Below are 24,683 nucleotides of genomic sequence, written 5' to 3'. Positions count from 1 at the left end.
TAGCCTCACAACAATGCAGGGAGCAGTACCAGCATTCAGAGAACCCCTTAAATAAAATCAGACCAGTGTTTAAGCCAATCCATACTCAGGAGCCAAGAGGAATAATTAAAGGAGTGAATGTTTTATTCTTTAGTGTTTAATAGAATATATAACAAGTCACATAATCAATGATTCATTACTTCACACACTGGGAGGAAAACAGTATCCAGTATTTCTGTTATACAACTGGTTGTGAATAGGGAGGACAAAACTCTCTAGAGCATTTAGATGGTTGAAGAAATTCTCATTTAAAATTTGGGCATGTCTAAAAAGACTTCATCAGCGCCTTTTTTAAAATATAGAGGGCTTTTTTTTTTCTTGGTTTTCCGTTTCATTAGAAAAGCCTGATAATTGTATAATTACTTTTTCCCGTTCCCCTTCTATTTTGAGAAAATGGCTCTACGATACGTAAGACAGCATTGTCAACAATTTCATAATTCCAGAGAGCTCTGTGGGAATTTTACATTGTTTAGCAGATAAGAGTTTTTTAGACGGCTGGAAAATTTCAAATAACATAAAAAATTTGCACCTTCAAAATTACCATCCATGATGAATGTTTCAACCTTTTATCTTTAAATGTCACTAATGCTGTTTGTGTGGTCATAAATGGATTGTCAGCATTTTTATTCAATATCAATAGCAAAATCTGCCTGCCTATAAAATCACAAAGACAGTTGTATAATAGCTTACATTACAATTAATGTTCATACACGTCAAAATACATTTAAAATAAAAAACTTCGCTTGGGGGAAAAAAAACACACACAAAACGTTTAAGGTGACAAGAATCCTTGGTCAACTAGTCCGTCTTCCTACCACACAAGATAATACTGTAATTTAATATTCTGGTTTAATTTCTTCCAAGTTTCAAGGGCCCCAGTAGAAAATCTAAATCTTCAAACATTAATACTCTTAGATTTTTATTATCCTGACTTGTGACAAAGTAAAGTTAACTTCAACATAACTTGTTTCTGGCTGTAGGAAACCCTATTTCAGGTACCAACACCCCCTGGAAACACAAGAGTATTTTATTTATTTCTCAAGAGACAGATTAGGTCACTTAAGTGACCTAATTCAGTTTTTAAATGAGTTGTAGACAGGAAAAAAAAAAAAAAAAATAGAATTCCAAAGAATGTACTCTGGTAGGTTTATAATACAAATATTCAGTTTACTATTTTAGAAATTTAATTCAACTGAGAAAAGTATTTATTATTTAGACTATAAAAGAAATTCTTAAGGAATTCAACCCCTCCAGTCAATACTTCTAAATGCCTGCAGTGTAATTTAGCATTTTTCATGTGGAATACAAAAATGTTTGAATATTAGGTTAGAATTTACCATAATTTAAAAGTAAGAAATTATCAAAGCTTCGCCTTACATGGCTTCAATATAATAATAACATTCCATAGAAAATTCCAATAAAAATTGGAACATGTTATGAGCATTGCCAGTTGCCCATATTGTCTGAGAAGTCACAGATTACGCATTTCCTCAGAGAAGCAACAGGCCCCACATATATATGGTTCTGGATTGAAAGAGAAGACAATTAGGCTTGTATTATAAATTGTCACTTTGCTATCGATGCAAAAAGCCAAATAAGAAACATAAGAATAAAAACAGTATTGAAAGGGAAAATAATTTTTGTCTCATACCTTCAAGGAATATTTTCCACAACCTATAATTTGAAAAATCAGAATGAATATGGTTCATATTCTACATGTATTAAAAAACAGACAACTTGTCAAATACTTGGTACAAAAGCATTAAACGTGGTACCTGTTGTTTTTTTTAACCACCGTCAACAATTATTCCTTTTTTAAAAATTAAAAAAAAATTAAATTTATTATTAAAATCTAATGTCACTCAGTTGTATTAATGAATCAAATGGTAATTAGAGCGATGACATATGTAAATGCATGTACACTGAGTCAAGTTAATGCAGCCATAATTCCATGAATAATTTACAACATTCTCCCAAGTTATTTGAATGTTGTCTTCACAGGGTTTATTCAAATATCCTCAATATCCCATCCAAACTCTTAGGTGACAACCAACAAACCCTCCGACCACTCGTTGACCATCAAGGGTCCTTCTCTAACCCAAAGCACATGGAGAGGAAGGGTCCCAGAAGTGACCACGCCAAGTCATCTTACTTCAGTTATACTTTCTACCCAATGTAAAATGAGCTTCCAACCCAACCTTTACTTTGGCCTAAAAGTAGAATGTTTTCAGGTACCCACTTCCAACTTTACAGGGGACAACCATCCCTAGAAAAAGAGGTTACTTCACTGTCCCCAACCATTACATTCCCAGTCTTTCAGATAATGAAAGGGGCAAAGGGAGCCCTGGAGGGCCCCAAGGATGGTGATGTTAGTGGCAGAGACAAAACTGAGTGGCTTCCCATTACTCTGGGAGTTGTACAGATTTAACAAGGAAAATCAAAAACTCAGAGTCTTGCCATATGTCGATGGTTTTGATCTGGCCCCCTAAGATGTTCTCAATTATGTGATTTTTGTTAAGCAATCTAACAGAACACCATATGGACGGAGAATTCCTTGTGACACTCCACTCACTTTTGGCCAGTGAGCGACACTCCTAAATTATTTCAGGCTTGAAACAGAGATAAGTTCTGATGTCTCACCTGATCTGAGATTACACTCAATACTAAAGCAAACACTGGGTTCCTACTTCCACTTCTCTTATGATTACAGTCTTTGTATCTAGAGCTAGCTTGACTTTTCTAAAAATGCAACTACAATAAAAGACTTCAAATGTTTTTCTTTCCCAACTGAAAAAAAAAAATTAGTGGATTAAAAATACAGGTACCTTGATTTAAGTACACAGTTAATTGACATAGTATTAATATACAACTAATATTCAAGCAAAAAAGTATGGAGCAAATTCAGTTTTATAATTATATATTGTTTCCTAACCCAATTTTCCCATTAATAAGGATATAAGAAACTCATCAAAACATGTTGCTTAGTATAAACACCATCTGGTGCAAGTTACTGGGGGCAAATATAGGAAATTTTACAGCATTAGTGAATGAATTAAAAAACTAAATGATTTGTGTAAAATGTTTATATATGGTATATACAGATTGGATCACATGAGTCTAAGAATAAAACTGTTCCAATTCTTAACATCTCTTATGGACCTAGTAAGATACAGTACAAGATTCATTTTTAAAAAGAAGGAAAAATAGCGCTAATTTAAACACTGAAAAGAGACTCTTACAAAATCTTTAAAAACATACTCCAGAGAAAAATGCTGAAACAAATGAAAAAAGAAAGGCTTCTCAGTCATCACAGAATATTCAAAGGAGCCTCACAGCATGAAAGATGAGGATTCATCTCCTTTCACTTATGGTTTAGATAGGATATGCAGTGGGAATTTATTCCATGTTAAAGGGTATAAGGCAACCAGGTCTCCTTCCATTTCTGTTGCATTTACCTAAAACACCATTTTATTGCTCAGCTCACTTTTAACTGCTTGTCTTCATTTTAAAATACTCCATTTCACAGCTATCTACATATGGGCAGCCTTGGTGCTATTTCTCTGCAGCTCTGTCACTCAAAAAGATTCCACCTTAACTCAAAGAATCCGCTTGAAAGAAGTGACATTTTCTAGTTTTCAGGTTTGCCCAGAAGTCAACATTGACTGGGCTTGGAGAAAATTAGGATTTTAAATAAGAGAGCTTAAGTCTAAGTAACCAAAATCAAATATATTTTGACCAAGTAAATAGGTTTTTAACGCAGGATTTATAATCAACAAGAAAATAAAGTTAAAAAACTAAAGCCCTACTGGGTAACTCTTTGGTTAGGTTATATAAGTATTAGCAACTTCTAAGTTTAGGACTCAAAACAGTTCAGTAAACTGCCCGTTAAGAGTAGACACTATTAATCTTTATAAAATGCTTTGCGTGTTTTTGTGTACTATTTTTTTAATGTGCATGTACTCAAACGGATGATACAAACTTCCAACTTTCAAATAATAAATGAGTATGTCCGTTCTTCCCTTCCCACCCGTCCTGCCTTCCTTCCTCCCTCCCCACCCCCTCCCACCCCCCAAGTCTTAAGAGCTACTGCTATTCACTGCAAGAATACTTGGGCTTTTCCTAATCCCCAGGACAACGTGCATCACTACCCAGCTCCATTTAGTCACTGCTGGGTGACTCCCCCAAGAACTTGGTGACTTGGGCTGTCCTGCCCTTGTCAGGCAGGGCTCTTTCTCCCTCTTGCCAATAACTGCTGCCATGTCAACCAGTCCAACCAAGGGCTTTTGGCAGTGAGCAGAGGAAAAACGGTGCCTCCTCAGGCTGGAGGTAACTTTCTACCAGTTTAAGTCAAAGGCGAAGACCTTTTTTCTGCATGGAGAAGATACGATCCTTCATTGTGCCAGCACTAGATTCTTCTCCTACATCTACCTGTAACTTTTCGAAACTTTATTCATTTATAGTCATTGAAGTGTCTTCAGGGGGTCCTAATTTCAGGTCCAGTCTTTCATCCAGCCTTCTATAACTCTATCTTTAAAGAAAGCCAAAAACACTATTCCTAGTGTTATCGATTCTGATCTCTTAAACCTGGAAAGAGTCATAAGGGCTTGAGAAGATTTCAAAGAAATCTTCTACACATTGGACAGGGTCCAATCAAGTTCTGAACAATTCGATCATCCCCAGGTACTTGGTGACTTCGGACCACACTGCCCCCACTAGATCCAGACTGAAGGACAATCTGGGAAGGGGGAGGCAGGGGGCAGGGACTACATCTGGGCTCTCACAGTTACGTGGGGTCCAAAGAAGACGAAAACACTGAAAGGATTTGTGGCTCCAGGTTCTCAAGTGGGGTACCAAGGGGACTAGCCCAGCTACTGAAGTGGGGAACAGGGTAATAGGAGGGCGTGGGGTTGGAGGGGAGATCTATAATCCTCTCCCAGGCAGGAAGGAGGGGGAACGGGTGCGCTGGAGTCGGGAGGGGGTCTGGGGAGCTCACTCCCTGCAGAAGACGTACTCGGTGTAGCTGGTCCAGATCTTGTCCTCGCTCTGGTCGGTGCTGGCGAAGGCGCAGGTGCCCGTGGAACTGCACGCCACCATGTGGAAGCCCGACTCCGACAGCTTATCGAAAGCCTGCTCCAGGAAGTTGAACTTGAGGTAATAGCGCGAGGTGTAGCGCTCCGGGGGCCGGTCGGGGTCCCGGCTTTCGTTCAGGGTGTCCCCGAACACCTCCTTGGCAAGAGATGTCTTGCCGCACACGGTGATGCGCGCCACTCGCCGGAACTTGGCGTCCGCCTGCGCGTCCCGCCCAATAGTGTAGGAGCCGCGATAGCCGATGGTGATGTAGCCCGAACGCCGGCTCCCGTCCAACGACTGGGACGGCGTGAGCAGCGGCCCCGCTGCGCCTCCGGACGGGCTGCGGCTAGCCAGCTCCAGTGTGGGCGACGGCGCTCCTGCCGAGGCACCCTCCTGCTGCTCCGGCTCCGCGTAGCCGAGCGACAGCAGCTCGTCTCCCAGTGAGCCCTCCTTCTGCACTCCGCGCCTTGGGTGCAGCGGTGGCCCCGGGCCGGGCTGCTGGGGCGCCCCGAGGCGACGCACGAGCTCGGGCAGCTCGAAGTACTCGGCCTCGCGCTGCAGCCGGCTGCGCTCGGGGAAGTAGTCTGGCAGCACGAGCTGCAAGTCCCGCAGGTAATCCAGGATGTAGCGGAAGAGGAAGCCGTCTCTGTCCAGAAAGAAGCGGCCTTTGCTGTCCCGGGCCAGCTCCTGCGGTTGCTGCTGCGTGAACATGCGCCAGAGCAGCGAGTCCGGCACGGACACCACCGTGCAGCGCCGAGTCACATACACCTGGCCCCCTACATTCAGCTCCACGATATCGGGGAAGAGCGGCGGCTCCGCCGAGGAGGATGAGGAGCCGCTACCGCCCCCGCCACCCCCGTTGGGTAATCCACGGGTGCTGTTCGCCAGAGCCATGGCTAAGAGGTAGCCGGGCTGGGGTAGCGGCAGGAAGCGGGGCCGCGCACGGGAGCTGCGGCTGCCTTTCCCAGATGCTTGCTCAGCCCTGCGTTCTGACCGCCACCGCAGCCAGGAGCTCAGGAGCCCAGCGGTGCGAGCGCGCCGCGGTGCGCACCCGAGAGCCCCGACGCGCTCCGCCGCCTCGCCCGCGCGCTCCAGGCGAGTGCCAGGTCGCGCCCCGCGCGCCGCTTAAGTAGAGCCTGCTGCTCGGGCGCCGCTGCGCGCAGGAGGCGTGGGCGGCTGCAGAGCGGCGGAGCCTCGCTGCCGAGGCGGGAGGGGGGACCTGGAGCGGGAAATCGATTTGCATTTTAAACGCTGACGCCGCGCCCGGCCACTGGCTCCACCCAGACTCGCGCGCTCGGGGGACGAGCCTACTACTCGCGTCCATCCCTCTTCGCACCCCGCTTCAGCCCTTTCCCACTCCTGCCCAACTTTCTTTCTCTTCCAAAGTGGAGAGACAGAGCCTGGGACAGGCCGCCTCGGAAGAGGAGCCTTCTTTGTAAGGACTGTCGCACCATTTTCCCTTCCTAACCGCACCCGGCGCCCCGGGGCTCTAGAAGGAGGACTTCAGCTTTCCGGCTTGCCGCACTCGTGGGGTCGGGGGAAGGGTGGAGTGGATGGCGGCCTCTGGCACCCGCAGCCTCCGGGACTGGCCGCTGTAAACACTGGAGCTGTGGCACTGCCCCAGTCGGTTGTCAGATGTCGTGTTGCTGAAAGTTATCGAGAGAGACAGACATCTGAAGAGATGATGTGGCCGCCCCAGCCCAAAGGCAGCCACATTTTGTTCGCATTGACGAGTAGCCAGGAGAACCCCGAGTAGCCACCAAAAAAAAGCCAACTTCGATGTCCTGTATACATAGGATGCTCTCCGATAGATAAAGAGGCAAACTCATTGGTTGAGAGACCTCTAAGTTGGGGGAAATCAGCTGAAATAGCAATGGGGAACTTCGGTGAGATAAAGGAGTGAGTTCGTGGCGCCTTCCGCTGAGTGGCCCACGCGACCCGCTCCCACAGCGCCGTGGAGACCAGGCTGAAGCAGTGTGGTGCGGCAAGGGAACGCTTCCTCTCTGGGTTTCTGTCAGCCCTCGGTGAACTGCGCGATAAAACTCGGAGGATCTGCGGATCTAACGTAATGTACAAAAACCACCTTTCAGCCTTGGCGTGTGTATCCTCCCAAAGGTCCAGGGGAGCCTGCTCTCCAGTGCGCCTCGGTCATTCATCCCGTTCAGTTCTTTCCAGGTTCCCTTTAGCCCCAGGGTGTTACCTTTTAAATCCCTCTGCTAAATCGCCTCTTCTAAGCCCTGCTTGGTCCACGTTCGCATTCACCTGTCACACTGCAGCCCAAAACACTCCTCCTGCCCCGGGAAACTTTCCCTGGCTTCCCAGGCGGGTGGGGCCTCTGGAATGCTCCTCCCACGTGCCTTGCCTAATGCGAAACACGTTGTGAAATTTCATCTTTGTGAGTGATTATCTGATCCCTAACTTTGGTAACTAAAAGAGTGTTCCTGATCGCTGCGGAAAGAGCGCAAAGAGGGTAGTGAGGATGCTAAGAAACCATCAGGTGAATGAATGTTTGTTGTGTACCAGCTATTTCCCAGATAGAGAACAATGCAAGATTGACTAAGCTCCAAGGCAGCTTTCGGTGTAACCTGGTAGGGCAGAGGGTCAGAAGTCTGACCAGTGATCAGGTCTGTTGGCAGTACAGATCATCAATCAGGATAAATCAGGTGAGATCTTTGTTCTTGATAATAGTGTTTATCCTTTTGTGTAGTTATCCAATGAGCTTTAGTCTCCTCATGGATAAGTGTCATTTTTCCTTTGAAATGTTTATGTCTGCTGGACAATTATTTCATTCATGTCAGCGTGCTGAAATAAGATCAAGCCCCAAACCAGCTCACTTAATTGCAAGTACAGAGTTTACTATTGAGTGTATCTGACCACTCTTTTTTGTTTGTTCTTTGTGATAACAGAGGGCACAGTTCCAATGCTGAATCTCTAGGTGGTTGTGCTACTACTGTTTGTTATATCAGTGTCACGGGCTTGACAAAACCAGTCTCTTTTCTATGAATCCAAGAAAAGCCTTGTTCATATCAATTCTGTACAATTTTTGTACCTTTACTTTGTTCATTGTATCACCAACTCCTGTCAGTTCTGCCTTCAGAATGCTTCCAGACCTTTAACATGTTGCACCACCTCCCTGCCACCACCCTGGACCAAGCTGCCTATCTTCTCTTGCCTGGATTAGTGCATCAGTGGTCTCCTAACTGCTTCCACCTTTGCCCCCTACAGTTTGTTGTTGTTGTTGTTGTTGTTGTTGTTGATGTTGTTGGTTTTTATCACCAGAACAAAAAGAGGGATCCTGTTACCTAAGTAATATCATCTCACTCTGCCCAGTGCCCTTCGATGGTTTCCCAGGGGCCCCCTAGACCACAAGATTGGAGCTGCCCCACTGGTACCTCTCAGACCCATCTCCTCCCCCTTTCCCAGGAGCTCCCTGGTTTTAACCACATTATCCCCCCACTTTTCTCAGGGCCTTTGCACTTCCTGTTCTCTTTGCTGAAAGACGAATTTCCCCTTTGCCCCTCTTACCTTCCTCACCTTGTTCGGGTGCCAGCCTTCTCACCTTCTTCTGTTCTCCGAAGCGAGACCGTCCCTTGATCACCCTACGTCAAATAGCACAGCCCACCCAAGCAGCTTCCCCTTCTCTGCTTTATTTATTTACTGTTTTTCCCAGCATTTGAATACAAACCCCAAGAATTCAGAGATTTTGATCTGTTTGATTCAGTACTTAGTCGTCCCCCTCTTATCTGCCATTTGACTTTACCTAGTTTCAATGTGAAGACATTAAATGGAAAATTCCAGAGATAAACAATTCATAAGTTTTAAATTTCGAGCCATTCTGAGTAGTGCGATGAAATCTGGAACCTTTCCACTTCATTCCTCCCAGACATGAATCATCCCTTTGTCCAGCCAGCATACTCACGAAGTGTTTGCTACCCGCCTGTTAGTCACTCAGTAGCCATCTTGGTTATCAGCTGTTGATACATCAGTGTCTGTGTTCAAGTAACCCTTATTTTCCTTAATAATGGCTCCAAAGCAGAAGAGTACTGATGCTGGAAGTTCGGATATGCCAAAGAGAACTCATAAAGTGTTTCTTTTATGAGAAAAGGTAAAAAATCTAGATTTAATAAGTATTTTATCATCTCAAATAATCACAGGAAGGGTGAGTACAGAACAATAAGATTTTTTTTGAGAGAGACCACATTCACATAGCTTTTGTTACAGTATATTATCATAATTGTTTTATTTTATTAGTAATTGTTAATCTCTTACTGTGCCTCATTTATAAGTTAAACTTTATCATATGTATAAGAAAAAAAACAGTATATACAGGGTTTGGTTTCAGGCATCCACTGGAGGTGGGGGCTCATGGAAAAAATGCCTCATGGATAAGTGGGGGGGGGGCTACCGTATATCCCCAGTGCCTAGAGCAGAGCTTGCATATAAGGGGCATTTGACAAATATCTGTTGCTTGTTTATTCCACCAATCAGAGGAGAACGTACATATGTCCTGAGATGTTTTCCATACCCCATCCTTTAGGATGAAAATACAAAGTCCTGTCTCCTATTAAGAAAGTACAGTCACTTGAAAAGAAACAGTGACTAGACACAGGGCTAGCATATTTATTAAGGGTCTACACTATGTTCCAAGCAGTGCATTAAAAAATAATCTCTGCCCTCTTGGAGCTTATAGACTTATGAGGGAGAGAGATAATAAATATAGGATATCCCCAAAAAATGTGTACACACTTTGAGTAATTATAAAGCCAGTATTTATTCAAATACATTTCATTTTCAAAAGGTAATTGAATCTACAGACACCTGGTATACATTTTCTGGGACACCGTGTATGTAGATAAGTTCACTTTAAAACTGTGAAATGAGATAGAGGGACTGAGTTTAGGGATACTATTTTATGTATACAGATTGGCTAGAAGGCCTTTCCATGAAAGTGACATTGAGCTGAATAAGAAGAAAGAGAGCAACATGGAAAGTTCTGGAGGAAGAACATGCCAGGCAGAGAGTAAAGAAAGTTAAAGGGGTCTTGGTTAGAAATGAGTTTGGTACATCTTACAGAAGTTTATCTATTGTATCATTTGCTTGTATCCTATGAATCTCCAAAATACACTTGAAGAGATCAGTGCAAGTTCAAATGAGAGCTACCGGATTCCTAGACCCAAGCAGCATGCTACCGTCCTCCTCCACCACTTGACATGACATTCATCCACCATAAGCTAGCCTACTTCAGGGAGCCATTGGTATTTACTTAGAGATGTCTAGGGTGTACATGAGAGGCATGATAATGAATGAAATAGGTGATATGAGATGGAAAGAATAATTTTCTGGTTAATTTTGTATGTTCTATTTTTTGCCTACTGGTTGGTGTCATGAAATTCAAGAGGACCTATAATTAGAGCACTTGAATGCTGGGACTTAAGCACCTGAGTGTTTGATTATGAGGAAAAGGAGGACAAAAACACCTTAGCTTCTTCAATATGTTAAATATGCTCATTGCCAGAGGGGGGGGAGAGGATTTGAGAAACCGCTAGCCCTGTGTCTAGTCACTGTTTTTTTTCTTAAAAAAACTGTACTTTCTTAATAAGAGACAGGACTTTGTATTTTCATCCTAAAGGATGGGTATGGAAAACATCTCAGGACCTATGTACGTTCTCCTCTGATTGGTTTCTCCTCCCCCACCGACAACTTCTCTTCCAATCAGCTTCCCACCTTAGCCCACCCCCAAGTCACTTAGTAAGTATTCTGTACATCAAAGATTTCACAGAGGAATGAGGAAGATTAAGAGAAATGTGACTGTTAAAGGGGAGGAAGAACTGGGTGAAATGAAGTGAGCACCTTGAGGAGTGAATTAATTTATGTGAAAATGATCTGTAAGCTATAAAACACCATTCAAGTGTCAGAATCTTGATTTTCTACCGCCTGTTATTGTGGCTACAAGTCTGCTCAATAAATACTGAATGAGTAAGTGAATGGCAAAAACATTCAAATAAATGCTATGAGTTAAAGGGAAAGGAGGCAGAATCAGAAATTATCCCAAATAAACATTTAGTTTATTTATCATCCTCCCAATATGAATCTTTTCTGAATGCAGGCTTTAAAAATCATTGACTTTTTGCATGCAGAAAGAGAAAGGAATTGGAAACAAGAGAGATTAAATAACATTAGTTTAAGTAAATCAGGGAATAAAGTGGTCTTAATAAAGATTTGGTAAAAGATATGCTAATATTTAATCTCTAAAAGAGAGAGAGAAAAAGTTATAATGGTGACATTGCCAAAATATTAGGTCTAGAAAATCCCAATATCACTATTGTATGATTTTTATGCCTAATAGAACCAGAGAAACAAAAGTTAGTAATGCTAGAAAAATCTTTATTGTTATTTTCATGTTCTTATAAAGCTCTTCTAGGAAATAAGTAATAATATAACAGCAAGCATGTATATAGCACTTACTAGTGTGTCAGCATTGTTCATAGAACTATACATGTATTAGCACATTTAGTCCTCACAATAACTCTATGAGGTTGGTACTATTATTACCCAATTTTTAAGAGATGAATAAGCAAATAATATGGTGGAACTGAGATTTGAACCCAGTCAGTCAAACTTTAGAATCCGTGCATTTATTTATTTATTTATTTATTTATTTATTTATTTATGTTAAGACTTTATTAAATGGCTGGGACAGGAGAGGGAGGTTGGGAGGGAGCAGGCTGAGGTGGGGAGGGCAGGGACCTAGAATCTGTGCTTTTAAATGCTGTGTTTTACAGCCTCTCACTTAAGAAATAGGTTCTGTTATTTTCCCCATTTCACAGATGAGGAACCCCAGGCAAGCAGAGGTTAGGTAATTTGACCAATAGAACACAACTGTTTATCCCTATTAAGGGGCAGAGAGGGAACATCCATGCGGTTACACTCTACAGTATTAGTAATAAGAAACTCAAAGGAGTTGCTGTCAAAGAACTAGGATTAGGAAGGAGTTCAGCCTCGTGCTCTCCTTTCTGCCTTCTGTCAATGGCACAGTCCTGCCTGGAGTAAGACTCTCTCCGAGGACATATGGGAGCCCACAGGTGGGATGGACACACTGTTGACTTTCTGACCCAACTCAGCCCTACACACAATAAATATGATTTCATTTCTGGCTCTCTAAAATACCATTATGGTTTGAAAAGCACCATGTTTTTAGTATGTTTATTCAAGTTTTTTTTGTGTGTTTTTTTTTTCTGATCTCATTAACTCTAAGCGAGGATAAAGTGGGTCCGTGGAAACTGCTGAGATCTAGTTTCCAGTATTCGAAAGCCAGCAGTATGCACTGGTCTTCTGGGGCTTGTAAAATTGAACAAATGTATTCCACTTGTGGCTTTACATACCAAACTGAGCACAAAAATAAAGGACCTCATATACACGGGGGATTCTGGCATTTCGGACCAAGGCTAATTATTAACATCGCTGATATTTCCGAAGAATTTGAAGATCTTGGTTTCAAGTGGTGATATTACACTGAAAGGTTAACTACACACGAGTTCTCACATTCAATTCTAGTGCTTCACTACTTTGCACCAAAGTGCAAAGGGCGCCTCTGGGTGAGCTGGGATGCAGCCCTGGGATGCAGCCCTGGAATGCAGACGGATGCTTTCTCCCTCCAGGTCCAGAGCTCTTCCCTCTCTTCAGCAGCCCTATTGAATCAGCTCCATTTAACGCCTCAAATGAGGGTTGTCACTAAAAATAAGCATGTTGAAGACTATATGCTTATTGGAGAGATGTCAGAATCACTCACCATTTCTGGCATACCTGATCAGGGATTTTCTTCAGAGCCAGTTTACACAAGAACATCATTCCATTACTTCATACTTAATGCCAAATTTTGGATTGATCTCTTTTTACAAGGCTATAAAACAGGGCACCTCACTGCAAGACAGCCCCACACGCCCGAGAATAAATGAGAACAAAGCCAGTTTTCATGAGAGTGAAACCAAGGTGATGATTATCAGGTGCTCACCTTTTGACATTGGGTTTTAAAGATCTCATCCCTGGAGTTCTCTAATGTGCTGAATAGTACTGAGTTTAGGTTACGCAAAGAGAAGAAGGGCTGATTCAACTGCAGAGACTTTAATATGAGGTTCCAGAAAGTCTGCACATTTTTTCACTGTGAGGTTTGGACAAGAAGCCAAGCCACTGGCTAGACTATAATGGGCTACTTCTTATGTAATTGTAAGATCATTTGTTTGATATAATTAGGAGGGGGTGGCGGTCTTTCCCCAATTTGCTTTCCAGTTATTGCAGAAATGTGCATGATTTCTCACAGTAGGAAAATGGCCTCAAACAATGCTGAACTTTAAATGTATATTGCTTAATATGATTTCTTTTTAGAAAATAAGTTTATTTTTCTACAATGAAATATAGATGAAAAAATCATACACTTTGGAGTTGGATGAACTGTTATTCTTCTCCTGGGCTTATTGCTTAAAATCTAAGGTATTGGGAAAACTTATTTAAATATTCTGAACTTCAGCTCTTTATCTTAAAATGGAGCAAAAACACCTACTCCTTGTAAAATTAAATGAGATGAGTTCTCTATCCTTTATTTTTCTTTTTTGCTCAGCCCCTCCCCCAACCCACCCATGGATAACAGTGTGGTGATGGGGTGGGGTGGGGGGTGGAAGAGGGCATAGAGGGGATAAATGGTTGGGAAAAAATTAAGTTAAAAAGATAAAATGAGATGATATAAACCATTTCACTTCATGTCGTAAGTTTCTACTTCCACTTCCTATTGCTGGCTCCCTTGCACTGCTCTCTCTTTCTGTAAGAATAGTTGGTATACAATATTGTATTAGTTTCATGGGTACAATATAGTGATTCAACATTTGTATACCTTACAAATGTAATCACCTCACTAATTCTGGTACTCATCTGTCACCATGCAACCAATCGCGGTATTATTCACCATAGTCCCCGGCACCTTCTTTCCCCGTCGCCCCGCCCTCTCCTCTCCGGTCCCTTTGGTCTCTGTTTCTATGAATCTGATTTTGTTTTGTTCTGTTTATTCACTGGTTTTGTTCTATTTTTTAGATTATGCGCATAAGTGAAACCATATGGTATTTATCTTTCTCTGACTTATTTCACTTAGCGTAATACCCTCTAGGCCCATCCATGTCATGACAAATGGCACAATTTTATCCTTTTTTATTGCTATGTAAGATACATTGTGTATATACAGATATAATTATATATATATATATATATATATATATATATATATCACATCTTTATTCATCTATCAATGGACTTAGTTTGCTTCCATATATTGGCTATTGTAAATAATGCTGCAATGAACATAGGGGTGCATATATCTTTTCAAATTCGCGTTTTTGTTTTCTTCAAACAAATACCCAGAAGTGAAACTGCTGGGTCATGCGGTAGTTCCACGTTTAGTTTTTTCACAAATCTCGTACTGTTTTCCAGTGGCTGCTCTTCCCAAACCCGGTTCCCTCGTAAGTGTGCTTACCTTGGTCTTCCACTAGTTTTCTTCATCTTTCTTTTGGGTGACATCTTTTCAGTAGTATCTAAAATGGACAAGGTAAGTGACATTTCATTTGCAGTTCTCTATCCTTTCCAGTAATCATTCATTTCTAACACAAATGTGCTGTCTGGTTGAAAAATTTAATGAAAATCCAGACAGCTTCACCCCGGCCGGTTTGGCTCAGTGGTTGGAGCGTCGGCCCTCAGACCAAAGAGTCACGGGTTTGATTCTGATCAAGGGCACATACCTCGGTTGCAGTTCGGCCCCCGGCCCTAGTCAGGGCTGTGTGGGAGGCATCCAATCGATGTGTCTCTCTCACATCAATGTTTCTCTCTCTCTCTCCCTCCCTCCCTCCCCCGCACTCTATCTGAAGATAAATGGAAAAATATCCTTGGGTGAAGATTTAGAAGAAAAAAAAAATCCAGACAGCTTGGACTCCGTTTCAGGGCTTATTTCTCAGTCTAGACTTTGCAACTTGAGTGAAAATCAGTAGAATAGTTTACTTTCCACTCACACTAAACGTTAAAGCCATTGGCCACATCTGAGAGATAAAGTCTGGAGGGTGAAGGGCATGGGTGTTTCAGGGCGCCTATAAATCTCCAGGTGTCCTTAGAATCCAAGGAGAGTGACTTCCTGTCTGTTCCCAGCCCAGGAGCCTAGACCAGGAAATGATGGGAACAGCCCAAAGCAGGGCAGCGCAGCCTGAGCACCAACCTCACCGGCAGCTGCGGTGTTTCCCCTGCCTCCAGGCTGCAGTGGGGCCACAGGAGGGGCGCGCGTGCACACACTGCGCAGAAACAGACGTTTTCATCGCTGTAGCAGGTGTTACCGGGAGAGGTCACCAGCACAAGAGGAGAGGGCTCCTCTTTACACTGAATTCCACATTCCTTCGAATAGTTATGAGCTGCCTGCTGTGTACCTGATCTTGCTGGAAGTTATGGCTACAAGTCCCTGGCCCATGAGAATCTGCACGATGTCAGAGTGAGTGGCCAGCAGTTCAACGTATCACATGCGAAGAGCGTACGGAGGGAAGTTGCCTTCCATGTCAGCCAGGGTTCTCCAAAAAGGCAGAACCAAGAGGATGGATGTCTATATCTATTCATTGACATATGTACAGAGAGAAGTTGTTTTGTTTTATTTTTGTTAATCCTCACCCGAGGATATGTTTCCATTAATTTTTAGATAGAGTGGAAGGGAGGGAAGCGGAGAGAGAGAGAAACATTGATGTGAGAGAGACACATCGATTGGTTGCCTCCCCCACAGCCCCAGTGAGGTTGGGGAAATTCAACCTGCAACCCAGGGACATGCCCTAACCCTTCAGTCTGCAGGCCAGCGTTCTAACTGCTGAGCCAAACTGGACAGGGCAGGGTTGTTTTATTTTAAAGAGTTGGTTGTGAGGGCTGGTAAGTCTGAAATCTGCAAGGCATGCCAGCTAACTGGAAATGCAGGCAAGAGTTGACGCAGAAGTCTGAATTTAAAATCTGGAGGGCAAGCCCGGCTGGGGTGGCTCAGTGGTTGAGCATCGACCTATGCACAAGGAGGTCGCTGGTTCGGCCCTTGACCAGGTTGTGGACCTGATCCCCAGTGGGGGGCATGCAGGAGGCAGCCAGTGATGTTCTCTCTCATCAATCTTTTTATCTCTCTCTCCATCTCCTTTCCACTCTCTATAAAAAAGATCAATAAAGGAAAAAAACAATTAAAAAATAAATAAATGAACAAAACCTGGAGGGGGGCAGGCAGGCAGGCTGCTCACTCAGGCAGGTCTCTATGTTACAGTCCTCAGACAGAATTCCTTCTTCTCTGGGAAACCTCAGTTGTTGTTTTTTTGTTCTTATGACCTTCAATTGATTGAACGTGACCCACCCCACATTATCAATGGTAATCTTTACTTAAAGCCAACTAGTTGTAAATGTTAATCATATCTTCAGAATACCTTCAAAGCAACAACTAGACTCGTGTTTGTCTAAACAACTGGGCATCATAGGCTAGCCACGTTGACACGTAAAACTCACCATCATACTTTCCAAACAGCGTTTCATCAGAGGCGAAGCAGCTGCTTTGGAGGAAACGAGCCACAGCTTCATAAGCTGTGCAGAACTGACCCTTCAATCATGTTTAGCATAAGAGCATCTGCAACTACAAGTGTAGTCCCCACAGTTACTCTGTTCTTGGGATCAAGTGGATTTTCAGCCAGACTTGTGGAATTCAAGCTGTCTGTTAACAGAGGAGCCATGTGAGGGGTTCCACTCACAGCTTTGTTAGTATGGGTTGGAGGAGACCGTAGACTTTATTTATAGTGTCAAGAGCAGAGATAAACCAGGTGTTTGGATACACTGCATTGGGTACATAAATGCTCACTTATTAATGAAGTTATTCTCTATTATTAATCAATCATACATTTATTAATGACTCTGTTAAAGGGGCATGAAGAAATCATAGAGGAAGGAAGCATTTTGTGACTAAATTGGCAATGCCCTTCCCACCACTAGTGCCTTTCTGTGTCTTTGGTCTCTAGGCAAGGTGTTAGGGGATCGGCCTTTCTACCCATGAATGAGAGAAATATGTTGTTCTGCTTTCCCCGGACAGAGAAAAGATGGTTCCCAGAAAATAGAGGCTGGGACAACTTGACATTTCTTTTCCCAAAATGTCCAGAATAGATTATTAAATAGGTGGCTTATGAGCTTCTGAGAAAGAGAAAGAGAGAGGTTGCTTTCTACATGTGCCTTGACCAGAGCCCGGGATTGAACCTGCACCCCAGGTATGTGTCCTTGACCGGGAAGTGAACCCATGACACTCCTGGGCCGACACTGTAACCACTGAGCCACACTGGCCAGAGCGCTACTGAACTTTTATGAACAGATTCAATAAATATGTAAGAATCATGCTGTTAAATTTATAAATGACCCAGATCTTGGTGGGCTAACTAATCCAGTATGGAATTAGTATTCAAAACCATCCACATGGGCTTCAGCAACAAAGAGAAATTGTCAACTTTTCCAGCCTCTGTTTTCTGGGAGCCATCTTTTCTCTGTCTTGGGAAAGCAGAACATTTGTCTCTCATTCGTGGGTAGAAAAGTTCTATCCTCTAACACCTTGCCTAGAGGCCAAAGACACAGAAAGGTACTAGCGGGTCGGAAAAGTGACTTTTGAAGGGCATTGCCAACGCCCTTATTACACACAGAGGGTGCAATAAGCATACATGAAAAGTCATGCAGTTGCTTAAGATGCAGCTTTAGCAGAAGTTCATGTGAACATTTACCTGGGACTTGGCATCAACTGCAAAGTCACCAACCCAGTAAGATGGCATGTTCATACCTCAGGTGAACACACACACCCTAAGTGCAATTAGCTTTTAGAAGTTGGAGAGGACCTTACAAATTATTCCAGTCAAATCTCTCATTTTACAAGTAAAAGTTGAGCATTCAATAATAGAAACACAATAAGGGATAATAAAACTACATCTAGAATCTATGTTTTATTGTAGAACTCATGGTCTTAAGAATTATTTTATTGTGGTTTTGATTTGCTTTTCCCTGATGTTTAGTGATGTTAAGCCACTTTTTATATACCTGTTGAGCATCTGTGTGTCTTCTTTGGAGAAATGTCTAAATGTTTATTTAATTCTTTTGCCCATTTTATAGTCATTTTGTTTGTTGGCTATTGAGGTATAAGAAGTTCTTTATATTTTAGATACTAACCCTTTATTAGATGTATGATTTGCAGATATTTTCTTCCGTTCCATACGCTGCCTTTTTATTTTGTTCATGGTTTAGTTTGCTATGCAGAGCTTAGTTTAGTTTGATGTAGTCCAACTGGTCTATTTTTGCTTTTATTATCTAACTATCCATCAATGGATAAAGAAAGAAAATGTGGTATGTACATACAATAGAACATTATTCAGCCTTAAAAAAAAATCATGCCAGTTGGGACGTGGATGACCCTGGAGGACAGTATGGTAAGTGAAATAAGCCAGACACAGAAAGACACATACTACATGGTATCCCTTATATGAGGAATCTGTATGAGTCAAATTCATAGAATCGGAGAGCAGAATAGTGGTTGTCAGGGGCTGGGGAAGAGGAACAGGATATTAGCCCAAGGACACAGCAGTTCAGTTACACAAGATAAATAAGTCCTAGAAGTCTACAGTACAGTATTCTGCCTATAGTTAGCAATACTGTATTGTATACTTGTTTTCTTTGTACAAAGTTTTCCTTTTATTTTATTTTTTAATTGAATTTATTGAAGTGACATGGGTTGATATAATTATACAAGTTTCGATGTACAATTCTATAATACATCATCTGTACAATGTGTTGTGTGTTCACCACCCCAGGTCAAGTCTTCTTCCATCACCATTTATCCTACCTTTTTCTATGTTGCCAACCCCCTTCCCTCTAGCTGTCATGCTTAAAATTTTGATAAGAAGGTAGGTCTTATGTTAAATGTTCCTATCACACCCGGCTGGTGTGGCTCAGACCCATGCACCAAGAGGTCGCTGGTTTGATTCCCGGTCAGGGCATATGCCCAGGTTGTGTGCCCAATCTCCAAAGGGGGGCATGCAAGAGGCAGCCAATCATTGTTCTCTCTCATCGATGTTTCTATCTCTCACTCTCTCTTCCTTCCTTTCTCTCTAAAATTAATAAAGAAAAAAAATTTAAAATAAATAAATGTCCCTATCACAAACAATAAAGAAAGAAAAATAGAATTATTTTAATAAGGAAGGGTCATTTTCAGGAGTGTAAGCAAGGTTGTGAGAAATCCAAAAACAATATAACAGCAAGATTGATTCTTTTTTTAAATTTTAGCCTAGACTAGAATGGAACAGCCTGGAAAAGAAACTATTAGGGGCAGCATGACCACTGCATTCTTTCCAACACCAAAGGGCAAAACTAGGACCCACAGGTAGAAGTTATTAGGAATAGTTCAGGTATAGCTTAAGAAAAACCCCTTGAACAATTACACCACCCACTGATGGGAGAGGCCACATCAGCAAGAACTGGGCTCCATCCTGCGCAGACCTAAGCTATAGGCCCAGGTGGACAGGCGATGTGGAAGGAGCCCATGATTTGGGTTAAGAAGCTGCATTAGATGAACTCTACTTTCTTTCTATTTGTAATATTCTGTTCACAGAACAATTTTCCTCACCTACTTCTTATGCAAAATTGGGTGCTTTTCCTTTTCTAATCTTCTCTCCCATTTTCAGGGATGGAAACTTGATTTAACACCTCTAATATTAGATAACTTACCATCATAACCAATAGCTAGTATGTCTTATATGCTCTCTGTGTACCAAGATATATGGCAAATCATAGACCAATCATGTCATACATGTCTGAATACCCAGTAGTTAGCAAATTTGGGAAAATGGAGTAATTTTATTTTTGTTGTTAAATCTTTAAATGTAAGGGCAATACTCTCATTATTATCAAATATTTCCAAAGTGTTTTATAATTAGTTTTATTCATTTATTTAAATAAATCTAACTGTACAAGTATAGCAAGTGAACATTTACTAATAAACCTACTTTTATAAGTACATTACAGTGGAAGTAAAAACCTCTTAAATAATACAGCACCAATCTGCATAATTTAAATTATTTTATTGCACAAATTGATTTTTTAATTTTACTAGTTTCTCGCCTGTTCACTCCACTAAAATCTTATATTATTTAGCCCATATGCTGGATAAAAATTGGAGCCATCATGCATTTGGCAAAAGCCATAGAATTGTATGATGCAGAATAAAACCAGAAAATAAAATATGGATGTCAGCTAAAAATAATGCATACATATTGGTTCATCAGTGGCAACAACTGTGCCACACCAATGCAAGGATTAGTAATAGAAGAAATTGTGGCACGGGAGTAGTATATGGAAACTCTCTGTGCTTTGTTGTTTTTCTGTAAACCTAAAACTCCTCTAAGAAATAAAGTCTGTTAATTAAAAAAAGATTTAAGCAAACTTTCGCCAGCCCTCTGTTGTTTACACTTGGGCCATGTCCTAAGAGGGTCTATCTCCCTGGGTTCATATTTGTTTATCACTAGCTCATTCCTAGAAATATAGAGATACTGAAGATAGAAAAATCTTTCACGTATCTCAGGAATTGTCCCAATGTGTGACATTGTCAAAAATTTGCCCTACCCAATGTAATATAAAACCAGGTGTCCTTACTATGCTCCAAGGACAGCAGGAATGTTGTTCCTTGGATGAGCACTTTATACATATTTAGATTCCCTAACCCCTTTTCTGGAAACAATCTCCATGATCCTTCTGAATCTAACAGAGTTTATATTGACCCATCCTAAACTGCCCCAAGCATTCGGGGACGCTCTTCTGGTCAGCGAGGTAGCCGTCTCCAGTCGTTGGGTGCTTTTCACATGTAAGGCCCTTTCTTGGATCTGAGATACAGCTGTGTCTAAGGCAGACAGAGTTACTGCCTTCAGTAGAGAATGCAAACATTAAGAAACAAAGTCCACAGTAAGTAAACAACCCTATGTTTATCACATTCATAATGTGCACTCAACAAACACTGGTTAAATGAATGAATGAACTCAACTGATCAAGAAAACAATGCAGACTCGTCAATTTTTTTCTTTATACCACCTAGAAAGAGTTTACTAGGGGAAAAAAATGCCATAGACAGAACAGTGTATGTATATTCAACCTGTTTAACTGAATATCTTTAAAATATTGGTATAATCACTTATTTATGTTATACATTTCAGATAAGCCCTATTTTTTTAAATTTAAGAATAGTTTCCCTAATAAACAGCTTCTGCTGCCTACATGCTTATCTACAAATGCATTATCAGAGGAGTTTAGAAGGCTACGAGTCAGGTGTCTAACTGTTCTGACAAACCTTCAGAGGTTGAGTGACTGCCGTCTCTCTGCGCTGCGGATAGGACGAGGCAGGAGCAATGCACTCTGCACAAAGCTGTAGGTTTTTCTCCTCCTGCTATTTTCAGCTACTTGGGTAAAACTAAGAGTGGGATTTACCCAGGGAGGGTGTGGAAGGTGTAGAAGACAAGGGGGTGATTAAAATGATGTAATGAATCCAAGCTGTACAGGAAAGGAGAAGAGGACATCAGTGGGACCTTCTCAAAATAGCTCTTAAAAACATGGGATTACTCTTCAATATTCTTTTCTCTTTTATGAGTAAAATAAAAAAACAGTGTTGATTTCATTCCCAGCTCATGCTTGATCCAATTAAAATGAAAGGGAGTAGATCTCACCACCCCTGACTGTGGCGTGTGCTGGTGGCTCAGAGCAAGGCAGGAAGTGCCTGTTAACTCACCTGTCCCAGAAGTCTCACCCAACACATTGGTCTCTATGCTCAAAACTTGGTCATGTGGTCATATCCAGTGCAGTGGGCAGGTGGGAGCATTCTATCTGCACAACTAGCAGGCAATGGACAGCGAAGCCACCAGCAGGTTTAGCAAGACATCTATCCAGGCAGTGGACCATTTTAGTCCACTTAGCCTCAAGGCCTGTTTGAGTCACCAAAAGATCTTTACAGTTATATCTGCCATTGCATCCGAATGAAAGATGACCTATGAATTATCACTGTGCCATTTTCCATTTACAACTCTGATTCTCCTTCTCCATCTTAGCAGCTCCGCTTTACCCTGAGCTTTAAGCCTCCACAAAATAGAGGCCATTTCCTTTGATTTCTGTATCTGAAACACATGAGCGTGTCCAATAAAAGTTTGTTCAATGAATAAATGATTGACTGAGTCAGTGAATGAACTACACTGGATGGATAAATCTAAGGGAAGAAGTGAATATATATGTTCAAGCATTAATTCGCCCAAGTGGCTTGTTTTAACTTTTAAATCATAATTGATTTAACTTTTATTTATTTCCTGCCTTACATCTTTGTCCACTAGGGCTAAGTTTCAATATTTAGAATTGTTGAATTTAAAGTGTGATGTTGAAATAAAGCATATAAATCTCCAGAGGACCCAACGGACATAAATGTGAAGGAGGTTTATGTCTTCCTTGTTTTCAAAAATGTTCACTGTGTGTTCACAAGCAGTGGTGAGAGAAATGTTTCCAGAAAAGTTAAATAATCAGGAATTCCTATCTGTATCAAACATCTGCTTTCCATCCACAGCAAACATTCAGCATGAGAGTGCAAACAGAATCCATACGTTTCCTCCTTTATAGATGTACAGTATACCAATAATACCTTCGGGTGATTAGAAATACATAACCAATAACTTAGAATTTTATATTTATCACACATGCCAAATTGTTTAGGTACCTTTTCAGGGAGAAATCGTGGGCATGTCAACTGTCTTTTTAAAGAGATTTCAACCCTGTAGCTTCCTTTAATTAATAAGAATTAATCAGCAGCTAGAAGTATTGATAGTCGTTAGTTTTCTGAAATGAGGTGTGGGATGATACTACAGAAAACTGATACAAATGTCCACAGTGCTTTGTGCTTGGTCAACCATTTTCAAAATACTGTATGGTTACAATTATAAGTAAATACTTGATGTAAAGTTGTATCTTGTATTTAAATAGTAGCCAGGAGATTACAAAAATAAAAATAAAAATTGGGTTGGTTTTGCAGCCACTTTGCTTAAGAAGGTAGATTCATATGTGATGGAGGAAGAGTACCACCTAGTGGGCGAACGTATAAACTGCACCCACCAGGGAGGGGACTGAAAGTCTCCCAGAAGTATTTCTGCCACATTTTTAAAAATGCATTTCATAAAAAGAAGTAAAAATGGTTTAAGAAAATTACCGTAGATTCAAAGACCAATTGATATGAAAGATCCATATTATTGAAAACTTGCATTAAACCCCAGAAATAATTAAACCAAACATCGTCAGTTCACTGATACACTGACGGGTTATGCCACTTATCCCATCACACAATGTTTTGGTGGCAGCACTAGAATTCAACCTTAACCCCAAAGGACTCTAAACTCCAAGCCCCTTCTGTTGTGCCATAGCCCCTCTTAGGGGTGAAGAGATCAGGTGGATAGTGGAGGTGAGAAACGGACACCAAACAAGAAGCTTGCAGCTGTCCATAGCACAGGGTGGGAGACAGCAGAGAACGAAAGGAGAGAAGAAAGGGGATTAAAGGAAGCAAAGGACTCAGGTGGGGAGAACCCGAAAAACAGAGCTGATACTATTGACAAATTATTTACTGCAAAAAAAGTAATCCTACTTTAATTTCTAAAGAAGCTGAAAAGCTATTTGTTACTCATATTACAATAATATTAACTAATAGTCTAAAAATTAAATCAAGCATTATAGTCATGTGTTTCTGTTTTTGGCTTGAAATATGTACCTATGATAACAGCAAATAGGAATGGCATGTTGCATTCTCAGCAGTATATACATGTTTTACATTGAGAAAGTTATTCTGATGCACAGAACATTCCTATGTGTGCTGAATAAAATGCACTGATTATACTAAAATTGCATTTCAGGCATTTTAAATGTAGGTACCTTTGATTCCTACGACAGGTGTTTATCATGTCAATTACATATTTTAGTCAACTTTGTGTATATGACTATTTCTAAATAAAATATAGAGATAATCAATATATCCAAGAATTTAGAAAAAAAAAACTAAACTTTCCAAATGTTTAATAGGTACTGCAATTACATATGGTAAAATGTGCAGGCAAAAATATATTTTTTAGATGACCTGAGATTTTATTTAACAGTTATCCATCTAAGTCTACCAGTACATTAGAGCAAAAATGTATTGCTTTCTTAAACAAGAAGTTAGTATTTCACTGAGACTATTTTACAAACTTGGAAATACCTGTAAACAGCTACTCAGAAATTCTTTTGTCTTCCAGTGATAGGTGCCATAAGCATAACACAGTCTTTTACATACTTTGTACATGTAATATAATACATTAATATTTGAGCATTTAAAAACAGGGGTTAGAAAAATGGCAATGGAGTGAATGGAAGCTACACAGACCATTTCCCAGGACCAAACTGGAATTACAACTAAAATAAAGAGAAATCATTGGGAAAAAAACAACCAAAAGCAGCTGGAGAGCACCTGTATA

The 24,683-nt window shown here is 41.2% G+C and overlaps 1 protein-coding gene across 2 annotated transcripts in view; it reads right to left on the bottom strand.

The window, feature by feature from the left end:
• Window positions 1–6,168, bottom strand: part of KCTD12 (potassium channel tetramerization domain containing 12) — a 133,139-nt gene extending 126,971 nt beyond the window's left edge. Inside the window, exon 1 of one of the 2 annotated variants that reach the window (XR_004958012.1) lies at window positions 5,051–6,168. Coding sequence is in view for 1 of the 2 variants with exons in the window: in XM_036249615.1 (XP_036105508.1) it covers window positions 5,029–6,003 (975 nt within the window). In the remaining variant the exon portion in view is untranslated. Of the gene's footprint in view, window positions 1–4,120 lie in introns of those variants that run through there. The other variant, XM_036249615.1, reaches the window with a different exon arrangement.
• Between the last annotated feature and the right edge of the window lie 18,515 nt (window positions 6,169–24,683).

Source organism: Molossus molossus, unplaced genomic scaffold (genome assembly GCF_014108415.1).
Source record: "Molossus molossus isolate mMolMol1 unplaced genomic scaffold, mMolMol1.p scaffold_m16_p_9, whole genome shotgun sequence".
NCBI lineage: Eukaryota > Metazoa > Chordata > Mammalia > Chiroptera > Molossidae > Molossus > Molossus molossus.
Note: the sequence above shows the minus strand (reverse complement) of the source record. Positions and strands in the feature narration are given on the sequence as shown.